Source organism: Myotis yumanensis, unplaced genomic scaffold, assembly GCF_028538775.1.
Source record: "Myotis yumanensis isolate MYYU_CA2020_CCGP unplaced genomic scaffold, mMyoYum1.0.hap1 SCAF_3, whole genome shotgun sequence".
Lineage (NCBI taxonomy): Eukaryota > Metazoa > Chordata > Mammalia > Chiroptera > Vespertilionidae > Myotis > Myotis yumanensis.
In genome coordinates this window covers 102,666,042-102,679,918 of record NW_027223754.1, presented here as the reverse complement: position 1 = coordinate 102,679,918, position 13,877 = coordinate 102,666,042, and the positions used below count along the sequence as shown (strand labels likewise).

At 39.8% G+C, this 13,877-nt stretch overlaps 1 protein-coding gene across 8 annotated transcripts in view; it reads left to right on the top strand.

The window, feature by feature from the left end:
* Positions 1-13,877, top strand: part of SUPT20H (SPT20 homolog, SAGA complex component) — a 43,772-nt gene that overhangs the window by 6,088 nt on the left and 23,807 nt on the right. For 6 of the 8 annotated variants that reach the window (XM_070409222.1, XM_070409225.1, XM_070409228.1 and 3 more), the window contains exons 5-10: positions 127-193; positions 3,835-3,964; positions 5,942-6,045; positions 8,277-8,393; positions 8,510-8,563; positions 12,955-13,094. In XM_070409222.1, the coding sequence (XP_070265323.1) occupies positions 127-193; positions 3,835-3,964; positions 5,942-6,045; positions 8,277-8,393; positions 8,510-8,563; positions 12,955-13,094 (612 nt within the window). The remainder of the gene's footprint in view (positions 1-126; positions 194-3,834; positions 3,965-5,941; positions 6,046-8,276; positions 8,394-8,509; positions 8,564-12,954; positions 13,095-13,877) is intronic. The other 2 variants (XM_070409227.1, XM_070409223.1) reach the window with 1 other exon arrangement.

The following is a 13,877-nucleotide window of genomic DNA, read 5'->3' as shown; positions in this document are numbered from 1 at the left end:
TGTTAGCCATGTCCACTTCACCTCCAATCTTTGGGAATTTGGGGATGGGGGGATGAGAAAATTTGATAACATTTATTTTACAATGATTATATTCACATTTTTTATATTGTCTTTATTAAATTTTAGAAAATCTGTATTTCAAAAACTTTATGACTTATATATTGAAGAATGTGAAAAAGAGCCTGAGGTTAAGGTAAGTATACTTTTTTTATATTATTATGGCTTTTGAAATGTAGAGGGGGAAAAACTGTAGAGGAAGAGGGTAATTTGAAAGAGTTACTTTTGAAGCAGATACTTATATTTTTGTGAATGAGCTAACATCTTTTCCAGTCAAATTCTAGCCAGTTTTACAGCTGACCCAGAGCTCCGGCTAAAAGGTAAAGATCACATGCTTAGGTAGGAGATGGGAACAGTGTATACTGAGTAACAGAATATCCCATTGGTAAATCAGAAGAAGTATACTAGTATATTGTGTGGGGCAAAAGTAGGTTTACAGTTTTAAGTAAGTGAAACAGAGTTTATTCTTACACATTATTACTTACTAGCTGTATTATTTTCCATATGAACAACTGTAAATCTATTGCCCTACCCTGTGTATTCTTTATTTATATGTGTGTGTGTGTATGTGTATGTATATATATATATATATATACACACACACACTAGAGGCCCAGTGCACAAAAATTTGTGCACTCGGTGGGGGTCCCTCAGCCCGGCCTGTGCCCTCTCGCAGTCTGGGACCCCTCGGGGCATGTCCACCTGCTGGCTTAGGCCTGCTCCCCGGGGAATCGGGCCTAAGCTTGCAGTCAGACATCCCTCTGGCAGCCCGGCAGCCCTCGGGGGATGTCCACTTGCCAGCGGGGAGCAGGCCTAAGCTGCAGTCAGACATCCTTAGTGCTGCTGAGGAGGCAGGAGAGGCTCCTGCCACCACCGCTGTGCTGGCAGCCATCAGCCTGGCTTGTGGCTAAGCAGAGCTCCCCCTGTGGGAGCACACTGACTGCCAGGGGGCAGCTCCTGCATTGAGCGTCTGCCCCCTGGTGGTCAGTGTGTGTCATAGTGACCAGTCATTCTGCTGTTAGGGTCAATTTGCATATTATCCTTTTATTATATATGTGTGTGTATGTGTATATATATATATATATATAATTGATATCAGAGAGAAAGGGAGAGGGAGAGAGAGAAACATTAATGATGAGACAGAATCATTGATCAGCTGCCTCCTGCCCCCCCTTACTGGGGATCAAGCCCTACTGCGGATGTGCCCTTCACTGGAATCGAACCTGAGACCATTCAGTCCGTAGGTCAACACTCTGTCCACTGAGCCAAACTGCTTAGTCCCCACCCTGTATATTCTTTGTTTCTTTTCCCTTCTGAGAAAGCATTTGCAGACTGAAGACAGGAGGAAAGTAACTTGTTTTCCTCATGGTGATTTGTACTGGAAAGTTAAAGCTAATATAGGGCATGTAGGAAATTCAGTTGTGGTAATAAAAGGTGAATTTGGTCACAAAATTAGTTCATGGCCAGGTTAAATTAATTTTTTTTTTATTTAACATAAAAATATGGGCAGTTGAAATGTAATAAAAATTGATATCTTGATATTTATTGTGCTCTTAAGTTGTAAGGACCTTAAAGGGCTTTGTGAGCTTCTGTTATCTGTTCTTAATTTAAAAATGAATATCATTTTACCATTTAGGTTAAAAAAAAAATCAGTGGAATTCCCATAGTGCCTAACCTTTGAAATCTTCACATTAGGAGAAAAATGATTATTAAACTATAAATAAATCTTACAGTAAGTTTTGCATAAGTTTTGTTGAGGTATAATTGATGTATAATAAATTTCACATTAATAAAATAATAAAAATACACATTTTATAATTTTTGACATGTATACACCCATAAAACTATCACAATAATCAATTTAATGAACATTATCTTCACCTCAGAGACAGAACTAAGATAAGAGAGATATATAAAGATTCTATATTAGGCCGAAACCGGTTTGGCTCAGTGGATAGAGCGTCGGCCTGCGGACTGAAAGGTCCCAGGTTCGATTCCGGTCAAGGGCATGTACCTGGGTTGCGGGCACATCCCCAGTGGGGAGTGTGCAGGAGGCAGCTGATCGATGTTTCTCTCTCATCGATGTTTCTAACTCTCTATCTCTCTCCCTTCTTCTCTGTAAAAAATCAATAAAATATATTTTTAAAAAAAAAAAAGATTCTATATTAGGATTGGCAACCATTGTCCACCAGCCAAATCTGACTTACTGTGTGTTTTATAAATAAAGTTGTATTGGAATCCAGCCACCACCTATTGGCTTATGATATCTTTTCTATGGCTGATTTTACAATTCGATGACAGACCTGAGCAACACAGACCATATGGCCCTCAAGCCTGAAGATACTAGCTTGTCCTTTAAGAAATTTTCTGTCCTCTGATCTGTATGTTCACTCCAGAACTACATGGGAACCAACTTGTTTTGTTTTTGTTTTTAAATTGAGGCTGGGGCGGGGGGGGGGGGGGGGGGGGGGAGGGGGTGGAGAGAGAAAGAAGGATCAATTGCATCCCACACGCACCCTGACCGGTGATCGAATCTGCAATCTGGGTATGTGCCCTGCCTGGGAATCAAACCCAGCATGGGATGCCACTCCAGCCAACTTAGCCACAGCATTCAGGACCCAACCTGTTATCTTGAAGAGTATGCATATTGTCAAAATTTATCTAACTATTCTGTCTAATGTCAGATTGTGAGGTTTTTTTCAACATTTGAAAAGACTTTAAAATTTTAGTATCTTTAGTAGTTATTTTTTATATCAAAGTGGTTAAAAGTTATTTTGCCACTTTTTCAAATTTGAAAATGCAGTGTTTTGAGTCTGTGGTGACAACAGATCAAGAATTTATAATTACTTTCTGCATATGACTATAAATTTTTAATATATGATACTCAAAACATGTTTTTTGAGATCATGTAAAAATAAATATTCTATTGACTGATATCTTTTGCAAATAAGATTTCATGGCAGGAATTGTTTATCTGTAATTGGGCTTTATTTATTTTAAGTCATGTACATTTCTAAAATAATGGATTTTGAAATATGCATATTATATTTTCTAATGGATTTTTTCTTTGCTTTTTAAAAATTTTTAAATTTTAATATTTTTAGAGAGAGAAGACGGGAGAGAGAGAGAGAGAGAGAGAGAGAGAGAGAGAAACATTGATTTGTTGTTCCACTTATTTATGCATTCATTGGTTGATTCTTGTATGTGCCCTAACCAGGATCAAACCTGCAACCTTAGTGTATTGGGACAGTTTTCTAACCAACTGAGCTAGGTGGCCAGGACTCTGATGGATTTCTCTCTAACAAAGTGGTTTCTAAGGAGTAGTTAAATTGAATTTACAGAAAATTGCTTTAATTGCCCACTTCCTCTTAACAATTAGATATTTTTTAGTTTAACATTCAATGAATTTGAGCTGTTGAACTTGTATAAATCTAATTTAGGCCATAAAATATTTAAGAAATGTGCTCCTGTAACAGTACAACCAAAGAGAATGCCCCAAGTTCATTTGTTTATATAGAATTATTTCACTTTTTTTGTTTTATAGATCACTGTTTTTTTCTTTGTGATATAAATTAATTTGCATAAAACAGCAATAGAAAATTAAGTTGCCAATTATGTACTTGGCAACTATAGTGTTTGTGACTCTTCCCTATGTATTCAGCATCATAATGTGGAATGAGCTCTAAAAGATTAATTCAGGTCTGCTTTTCTTAAATCATAGTATTTTTTGTTAAGATTATGCTGGATTATTTTCACGAGCTCTGTTTCTTTTTAAAGCAGAAATTAAGAAGAAATGTGAACTTGTTAGAGAAGCTTGTCATGCAAGAGACATTGTCATGCTTAGTGGTCAACCTATACCCAGGAAATGAGGGATATTCTTTGATGCTCAGGGGAAAAAATGGATCAGGTAAGAACCTCCAGAGGGCAGCAGCCACAAAAGTCCCTCTGCCTGGCAGAATATGCTGTCTTTTTTCTTTTAATATATTTTTTTTTATTTCAGAGAGGAAGAGAAAGGGAGAGGGAGAGATAGAAACATCATTGAGAGAGAATCATCAACGGGCTGCTTCCTGCACGCCCCTTACTGGGGATCAATCCCGGAACCCGGGCATGTACCCTGACCTGGAATTGAACTGTGACCTCCTGGTTCATAGGTTGATGTTCAACCGCTGAGCCATACCAGCTGGGCAGATGTGCTGTCCTTTAGAAGGATTTTCTTGACCTGGTAAATGGTCTGTCCTTCAGATCAGTGATAACATGATAAAAGAAGACTTTGATCCCAACTTTTCCTCTATATTTTGTTAGAATATTAGAAATTATCTCTAATATGATTAACTTTCCTGAAATATGCATTTGAGGAGTGTTTTGGGGCGGGGGGGGGGTGGGGAGAACTTCAGATTTTATTCTTGGTGCAGTGGAAGCCACGGAAAAGTGTTTTTTTCCCCCTATTTTTCAATTGTATTTTATTGTTTAAAGTATTACATATGTCTCCTCCCCCCCCCACCCCCCCCCCCCCCCCCCCCGCCATTGACCCCTCCCCGGCCACTCCCATCCCCGAGGACAAGCCTCCACTACCCCAGTGTCCAGGTCCATTGGTTATGCTAATATGCATGCATGCAAGTCCTTTAGTTGATCTCTTACCCCTTCTCTCCCCCTGCCTTCCCTCTGAGGTTGGACGGTCTGTTCCGTGCTTGAGGATTGTTCTGATTGAGACAGGTCATTGTAGTTAAATTGTAAAAGATGTAATTTAAAAATGTCAAAACCCTTTCATTCAATTGCCGTTAATATTTTAAGATAGCATAAGCTGTTTTAAGTTATGTTTTTCGTCTACATTTTGAATATACTGAGTCTGAAACTTTAAAAATTAGCCCTGACCGGTTTGGCTCAGTGGATAGAGCATCAGCCTGCGGATTGAAAGGTCCCAGGTTCGATTCCGGTCAAGGGCATGTACCTTGGTTGTGGGCACATCACCAGTGGGGAGTGTGCAGGAGGCAGCTGATCGGTGTTTCTCTCTCATTGATGATTCTGACTCTCTGTTCCTCTCCCTTCCTCTCAGTAAAAAATCAATAAAATATATTTTAAAAAAAAAAAAATTAGGCAGACTTACTGCCTTTTGAGTAATTTACATATGTTAACATTTTATTTTAATGTGAATATGAAAATAGAGTTTTAAAATATATATAATCTTAGATTTCACTAAAGAGCCATCACAAATTTTGATATGGTGATATTATGAGTTCTACAAGGAACTCACCTGGTTAAGTGTTGATAATTGTAAAATGTTACACCAAGAGAATTTTGTTCTGTAATGACCATTTTTCACATTAGGTACCAAATTATCACTGATTTCCAGATTTGATTAAGCAGTCTTCAATGACTTTTCAGTTATTAGACATTGGAATTTTGTCATATCTAATTATTGAACTGCTGATCATAATTTGTATTTTGATTGTTATGCTAGATGTTTTCCCATGAGATGTTAGGTGGTTTTCTCCTTTCTGATCTAAAATTCTTTTTTCTTTTAAACTATTTTTACTGATTTTAGAGAGAGAGGAAAGGAGAAGGATAGAGAGATAGAAACATCAATTGGCTGCTTCCTGCGCACCCGCACTGGGAATGGAGCCAGCAACCTGGCAGGGAATCCAACTGGTGACCTCTTCGTTTTTGGTTCAATGCTTAACCACTGAGCCATACTGGCCAGGCACCCTAATCTAAAATTCAAGTCTTTTAGCAATATGTAAAGTGATTCTTTTATAAGACATACAAAAAGAAGGCCTTTAGGAGAGCCTTTTGGCTTTATTCTCTTTGGATTTTTTTTTTTGGAAAACTCATTTAAATTATGCACCCAGCCTCATACGTTTCAGAAACTTTTTTTTTTTTAATTAAGATTCTGAGACCATTCGACTGCCTTATGAAGAAGGGGAATTGCTTGAATACTTGGATGCAGAAGAATTGCCTCCTATCTTGGTTGATCTCCTAGAAAAATCTCAGGTGCAAATTTTTTCTTTTAAACATGTCCTTAGATTTGTCAACTATATTGTTTTATAATAAAGGATATTTATTTGTATTCTCAACAGTGCTTAGGATATGAAATGAAACATTATCGGAAACAATATGAAAATTGGTTTATTGTGGGTTATGTATCCTTTAGGCTACACTGAAATGTGTAGATTTAGTTGATTCTTTTATAATTGCTATAAAAATTAGCTCATCCCCAGGAAATCTCCCTTTAACTTCAATCAATAAATTATGGAAGAAACCACTTATTCCCTTGGCTTCACCCCAGCCATACTCTGTTCTTTACTGAGGAAAAGGAAGCCATCAGATGAGTGCTAGGAGATGTTTTCTTCCTAGCACTAGTTTACCAGCATCTCCACATCTCTGTCCACACTTTCTGCCTGCCTTCCTATTAAAATGGATGAAGTAAGCTGTTCCTAAGGCATCTCCTCCTTTTTTTTTTTTCTGGATCCTCCTCCTTTTCAGTGACTTGCTACTATGACCTTTCTCCCTCTCTTCTATCATCTGTTCTCTCTCTTTTAGTTAAAAAAAAATATGGGCATATTAGTACTATCTCTTAACTTGAAAAATCCTTTTCTGTTTGCATCTGAATTGGTCTCTTTGCAGAACTCAGTGCAGATGACTACTTCCTTCTTGAAATAACTTTCTTTTGGCTTCTGAGACATCACATTTGTGGTTGTCCTCTTTTCTCTGTAATGCTTCAGTCATCTTTGCTGTTAACTCTTCCACCCATAACTATGTTTGATTTGGGGTTCATTCCTAGGCACTGTATTCTTTAGTAACACTCTCTCCCTGGTTGATTTCAACCAGCTTTATGAATTTTAAAATGACATTTAATTTCTTGCTTATCTCTCTCACAGTTACCATTCCAAACACATATTTACTAGGATATGTAATAAGCTCTTTAACTTAACATGACAAAACACAACTTTTTATTTTACCTCCTAAACCAGTTTTGTTCCCAGTATTTTGAATCTTTAAAGGGTTACCCTACTCTTACCTTTTATACCTAGTTCATATGCAAATATCAACTGTATCTTGAAAATATATGGTCATGACCTGCTGTAGTTACTTTGCTAAACTTCCTGCTTTCATTTTAGAACCTGAGAAATAAATTTTCCAGAGGTTAAGCTTACAAAACAAAAACAAAAAGAGGTCCCTGCTTGAAGTTCTGTAGTGTCCTCTCAATGCACAAAACCCCTGCCTTCCTCTTCACATTCTGATTCTCATTTCCACTCATTACACTCCAGTCATGTGTGCCTTCTTTCAAAATTAAAACACCAAGCTTATTGATCTGCTATTTTTTCTGTCTGGAGTGATCTATTCCACATACCTGGCATTGTTGCGATTCAGATCTCAGCTGAAACATCACTTCTTCAGAGAGGTGTTTATCTCAGGAAACAATCTAAATTAGCCCCTTCCTGTTTTATTTCCTTTGTAGTATTCATCACTGTCTAAAATTATTTTGTTTACTTTTTTACATGTTTGTTACCTGTCTTCCCATACTGAGAAGAAGTGTTGTCTCACCACTGTATCTGGGAAGCTTTTTGGATAGTGCCTGGCACATAGTTCATATTGTAGTAACTCAATAAATATTTGTTAAAAAGCATGATAACGGATAGCATGGAGGTCACAGTACCCACTTAAAATTCTGAATGGGAGGAAAAACAATACTGTGAGTGATTGACAAGTGATAATTAGGAAGATTTAAGCCATAAAGGCTCTTTGGACTTAGAAAAAGGACTAGGAAACTATTTTTAACAGAAGATTATTTTAATTTATAGTTAGCTTTCTTCCTTTTATTAATAAAGACTGCTGGAAATTTTAGCAAATAATAGCAATTTTATCTCTAAGCTGAAACTCTAACAGGGTTGATGGACAATAACTGACAAAATTAGCAAAGTATAACTGAGCCAATTAACAGCAATTTCAATGATCTGTAATATAAAATACAAATACCAAAAGTCAGTCTATAACTAGAAATCATTTTAAATTGCATCTTGGGTCAGAGTAATGAACAGGAAATAGTTCATTTTAAAGGGTTTATGTATGTAGTGGTAACCCCTCCAAGAAAAGCTGTTTAAGAGTATGTGAGGGAACAGAAACACTGCATGAGAGTGTAAAGAATCCAAAACATTCAATATAAACCCACTTATTTAGGCTTTTGAAAAGGACATTTACTCAAGTATTTTCACTTAAAACAGGTTAATATTTTTCATTGTGGATGTGTCATAGCAGAAATACGTGACTACAGGCAGTCCAGCAATATGAAATCTCCAGGTTACCAAAGTAAGCACATTCTCTTACGTCCAACAATGCAGGTAAGGCATGTTTAAGAAGTATTATTTAGAATTTATTTGAAAAAATTTTATTAAATGTCTTCATATGTTTGTATGCCTATACATTAATGTGTTTTTAAATTTTTTATTTGTTCTAGACTTTAATCTGTGATGTACATTCAATAACAAGTGATAACCATAAATGGACCCAGGTTAGTTGTGTTGTTTTTAAATCCCATACAGGCAAAATAGAGGATAAAATGACACTTATCATTAAGTTAAGCGAAGGATACTTTCTGCTCATAATTTTATTCATGTGTAAAGTTTGGGATTTCTTTTTTTTTTTTTAGTTTATTGATTTTTTACAGAGAGGAAGGGAGGGAGAGAGAGAGTTAGAAACATGGATGAGTGAGAAACATCAATCAGCCGCCTCCTGCACACCTCCCACTGGGGATGTGCCCGCAACCAAGGTACATGCCTTTGACCGGAGTCGAACCCGGGACCCCTCAGTCCACAGCCCGACACTCTATCCACTGAGCCAAACCAGTCAGGGCAAGTTTGGGATTTCTTTATAAGCTTTAGAAGTTAAGGGTCTCTGTATTGGTAGTAATCCCTCAAGGTACTAAAACAGTTTAATCCCATTTGCTTTAGGACATGGTAAAATAGGGTCAGGTTGACTTTATCTGCCCAATGTGAAACTTAGTTTTTTAAACCCCTCTCAAAGAAAAGAAAGATGTTTTGTTTGTACAATGGTTACAAATAGATATGATTTTCTATCATCTAGGATTCTAAAACAGGCTTAGTCTGTCTTTACCATTCATAGTGGGATACTCTTGCTCCTGAGAATAGCCAGTACCCCTCCAGTGCTGGCTCAATATATCTGAAAGGCCTACTCACAGGAATGTTCACTTATTTCTCTGCTGCTATAGAGAGAAATAGTTACTAAACCAAAGAAAATATCAATAATTAGAATTATTTAATCTATGAAAATATTATTATAAAGTAAGATTCAGTTTATCAATAACTATCAAGTGTTGTGTTCTACTTTGGGGCTATAATCTTTCTGTTTAAAACAAAACATTAAAAACTATTAAAAGAATATTCAAAAACAAACTTGTTGGTTACCACTGAAGGTTGTAAGGGCATTAGTTTCTTACACTGAAAATTGATAAATAAATCGACAAACTATAGTCTTTATTCTGCTTTTCTGTAGGATTTATACATTAGATAGCCCAATAGTAACTAAAGGTAATTCTTCTTTAGAACAATTTCAGCTAATAGCTACAAAAGAAATGATAGACTTGAAAATATCATCACTTGGCTATCTTAATGAAATAATGAATTTAGACAGCTGAAATTTTCAGATTTGAAAAAAACCATTAGATTATAGGTTAATAGGAATTTTTATAATGGAGAGATCTGACTAAACCCACTGGTCTAAAAGTAGGATAATCATTGTGTATGTCCTGGTGTGATGCCTGAAAAGGTACACAATAATACCAATGAACTCTTCTCTAAAAGTATAGAACCTGAATTAAGTCTCTCCTCTACATCTAACAGTTATAGAGAATTCAGGGAATAAAAGAAATAAATGGCAAGATGAAGCAACCAGCCAGATTCAGTTAAAAATGGTATCATGGGAAAGGAAGTGCTCAAATCCAACAAATCAGTTGTGTTAGAAAAGAAAAAATGTTATCATTACAGAATAAAAGAAAGATGTTTAAGAGAGAAAAACTAAAATACAATGTATAGGTCTTATTTGGGTTCAAATTCAAACAAATCAATTAAAAATACATTTTTGAGATAATGGGAATTTTGTAGACTGGATATTAGTAGTCCTTATCAGTTAACAGTGGACGCTGAAGTGTTTTCAGGTGAAATAATAGTGTCAGAGATGTATTTTAAATTATTCCAGCAAAACAAAAACAAAAAAATTTAGAGGGGCAAGTAGTTAAATGAAATTGGGTGTTGGTATATCCAATATACTCTTTGGAATTATGTATGTAGGGTTTACATAGTATTAGTGCAGTCATCTATACTAATAAAAGGGTAATATGCTAATTAGACCAGGAGACCTTCCGGACAAAGCCATGGTGGTGGGGCCGAGGCAGAGGCGGTTAGGGGTGATCAGGCCAGGAGGGGAGGGCAGTTGGGGGCGAGCGGACCAGCAGGGGGGACCAGTTAGGGGTGAGCAGGCTGGCGGGAGGGCGGCAGTTGGGGGTGAGCAGGCCGGCGGGGGGTGGGGGGGGTTGGGGGCGAGTAGGCCAGCAGAGGGGGGTAGTTGGGGGCGAGCAGGCCGGCAGGCAGAGTGATTAGGGTCATTCAAGCAGGCAGGCAGGTGAGCAGTTAGGAGCCAGCGGTCCCGGATTGCGAGAGGGCTGGCCAGTCGGACAGCCCCTGAGGGGTCCCAGATAGAGAGTGCAGGCTGGGCTGAAGGACACCCCCAACCCCATGCATGAATTTCGTGTACCGGGCCACTAGTCTGTGTATCTACACTAATAAAAGAGAAACATGCAAATTGGTGTCACTCCGCTACCCTTGCCATTGGCTAATCAGGGCGATATGCAAATTAACTGCCAGCCAAGATGGCGGCCGGCAGCCAGGCAGCGTGAAGCGAACATGAGGCTTGCTTGCTTCAGTGACTGAGGACTCCAATGTTCCCTGCCTGCCGCTGTGGGCCTCTGAGCTTGCAGTTTGAAACATTGTTACAAATATAGAAGCTAAACAAAACCCCAGAAACCTGCTTTCAGCCAGCCGGGATCTCAGAGCTGGAGTTGAAACAGTGTATCGATTATAGAACCCAAACAAACCAGATACCTGCTTTCAGCAGCCGAGGCCTCAGAGCTGGAGCCAAGCCTCAGAGCTAAAGCTGGCCCAGAATAAAAAAAGAAAAAAGAAAAAAAGGAGCGGTTGGGAGCTTCAGTCACCCGCCAGCCTGAAAACGGCCCTCAGCCCCTCACCCAGACTGGCCAGGCACCCCAGTGGGGACCCCCACCCTGAAGGAGGTGTGACCAGCTGCAAACAGCCATTATCCTCTCATCCAGGCTGGCCAGGCACCCCAGTGGGGACCCCCACCCTGAAGGAGGTGTGACCAGCTGCAAATAGCCATCATCCCCTCATCCAGGCTGGCCAGGCACCCCAGTGGGGACCCCCACCCTGATCCAGGACACCCTTCAGGGCAAACCAGCCGGCCCCCACCCGTGCACCAGGCCTCTACCCTATATAATAAAAGGGTAATATGCCTCCCAGCACCGGGATCAGCGGAGCTGCGAGGCCTCCTGGCACTGGGATCAGCGTGACGGGGCAGCGCCCAAACCCCCTGATCGCCCTGCGGCTCTGTGTGTGACAGGGGGCGGGGCCACAACTTCCCTATCCACCCTGCTCTGTGCCTGGTAGGGGGGAGCTCCCCAACCCCCTGATCGCCCTGCGGCTCTGTGTGTGACAGGGTGTGGTGCCCCAAACCCCTGATCGGCCCTGCTTTGTGTGTGACAGGGTGCGGCGCCCCAACCCCCCGCCCCCCATGGGCCTTGCTCTGTGTGTGACGGGGTAGAGCCATATCCTCCCCATTGGCCCTGCCCTGAGTGTGACAGTGGCGGCGCCCCAGCCCCCCAATCGGCCCTACCCTGAGCGTGACTAGGGATGGCATCGCAACATCCCATCCGCCCTGCTCTGTGCCCAACCAGGGGCTGTACCTAGGGATTGGGCCTGCCCTCTGCCACCCGGGAGCAGGCCTAAGCCAGCAGGTCGTTATCTCCCGAGGGGTCCCAGACTGCGAGAGGGCACAGGCCGGGCCGAGGGACCCCCACTTCCCCCCCCCCGAGTGCACAAATTTTTGTGCACCTGGCCTCTAGTGTGTGTGTGTGTGTGTGTGTGTGTGTGTATATATATATACACGCGCCAAGCGACCGGACCAGCGGAATGACCAGAACAACCAGTTGCTATGATGTGCAGTGTGGTGGCCATTCCCCCCCCCCCCCCCCCCCCCCCGCCAACTTCCCATGGCCCCTCGCCCCAGCTGGCTCCACCCCCAGTCGGCTCCCCTACCCCAATCGGGGGCATTGCCAGCTAGCCAACCACCCACGACCCCTCCCCTCAGACAGCCTGGCCCCAATGAGCCCCCATCAGGGTGGGCTGGCCGGACCTCACCCGTGCACGAATTTGTGCTCTGGGCCTCTAGTTTTTATTATAATGAAATGAAGCTGAGTATATAATTGGGACTATTACTTCCTAGTTATTAAAAATGCTGTGATCCCATCTTGATCACCCTATAAGCTTTGTATAAGAGGATTTTAACTGTTTTGTTCACTACTTTATCCCCCACTCCTAGAACAATGCCTAACACATAGTAGGTGTTCAGTAAATACTTACTGGATTAAGGAAAAGCATCCTTACAATTTGACCACTTTGTATACTGTACTGATTACTGAATTTCTATTAATAGTTTCATTATGATGTCAAGTTTCTGAAGTTTACCCACTGAATTAGAACTTGAAATATTTTCTGTAACCCTTAGCAGAGTTCAGAGGAATATTTCTAGATTGAGTGATATGTTTGATTTGAAAATCTTAAGTTTGGTACTGACATGTGCTCTTACACATTTCAGGAAGACAAACTTTTGCTTGAGAGCCAACTGATTCTAGCTACAACTGAACCACTATGTCTAGATCCTTCTATAGCTGTAACATGTACCGCAAATAGATTGCTCTATAACAAGCAGAAGATGAACACACACCCAATGAAACGGTAATTACCTTTGTGGAAAGGTAAACCAAAAGATACTCCTAAACAAGTAGCTCTAAATTTTGCTATTTCTGGTACCTTATCCCTCTCAAAGTATGTAAGTGCTGTGTATTTGTTTTTAAATAGGATTTTTAATTGCTTTGTATTACTTTCTTTGTGTATTATAAGTTTCTTAATACTTTTGGTTTGTTTTGAAGTGATGCATTCTTTGTATTTTTTTAAAATATATTTTTATTGATTATATTTATTTCAGAGAGGAAGGGAGAGGGGGAGAGAGATAGAAACATCAATGATGAGAGAGAATCATTGATCTGCTGCCTCCTGCACACCCCCCGCTGGGGATTGAGCCTGCAACCCAGGCAGTATGCCCTTACTGGGAATCGAACCACGACCTCCTGGTTCATAATGTTGATGTTCAGCCACTGAACCATGCTGGTGAGGCTGTATTCTTTTGAAGAACAAAATTTCTATAAGTTTAGAGTCTATTCACCAAAAAGATAAAGACATTTATGAACAGAAATAATTACCTTTTTATTACTTCCTAATGTCCAGTAACCAGTTTAAATTTTGTTAATATTACTTTTAAAGAAACGATAAAAAATTTATTTTGAGATATAGAAAAATACAGTTTTAGAAGTCAGTTTATAACTAAATGCTTTTTTATAACATGGTAATTTGTCTTTAAATGTTTTATTTCTTCTTAATAAAACTAATGCATATAAATTTGGACTGCAGTTATAATTGGCTCATCATTAAATTCTCTTTACATAATTGTTTGAGTTGCCC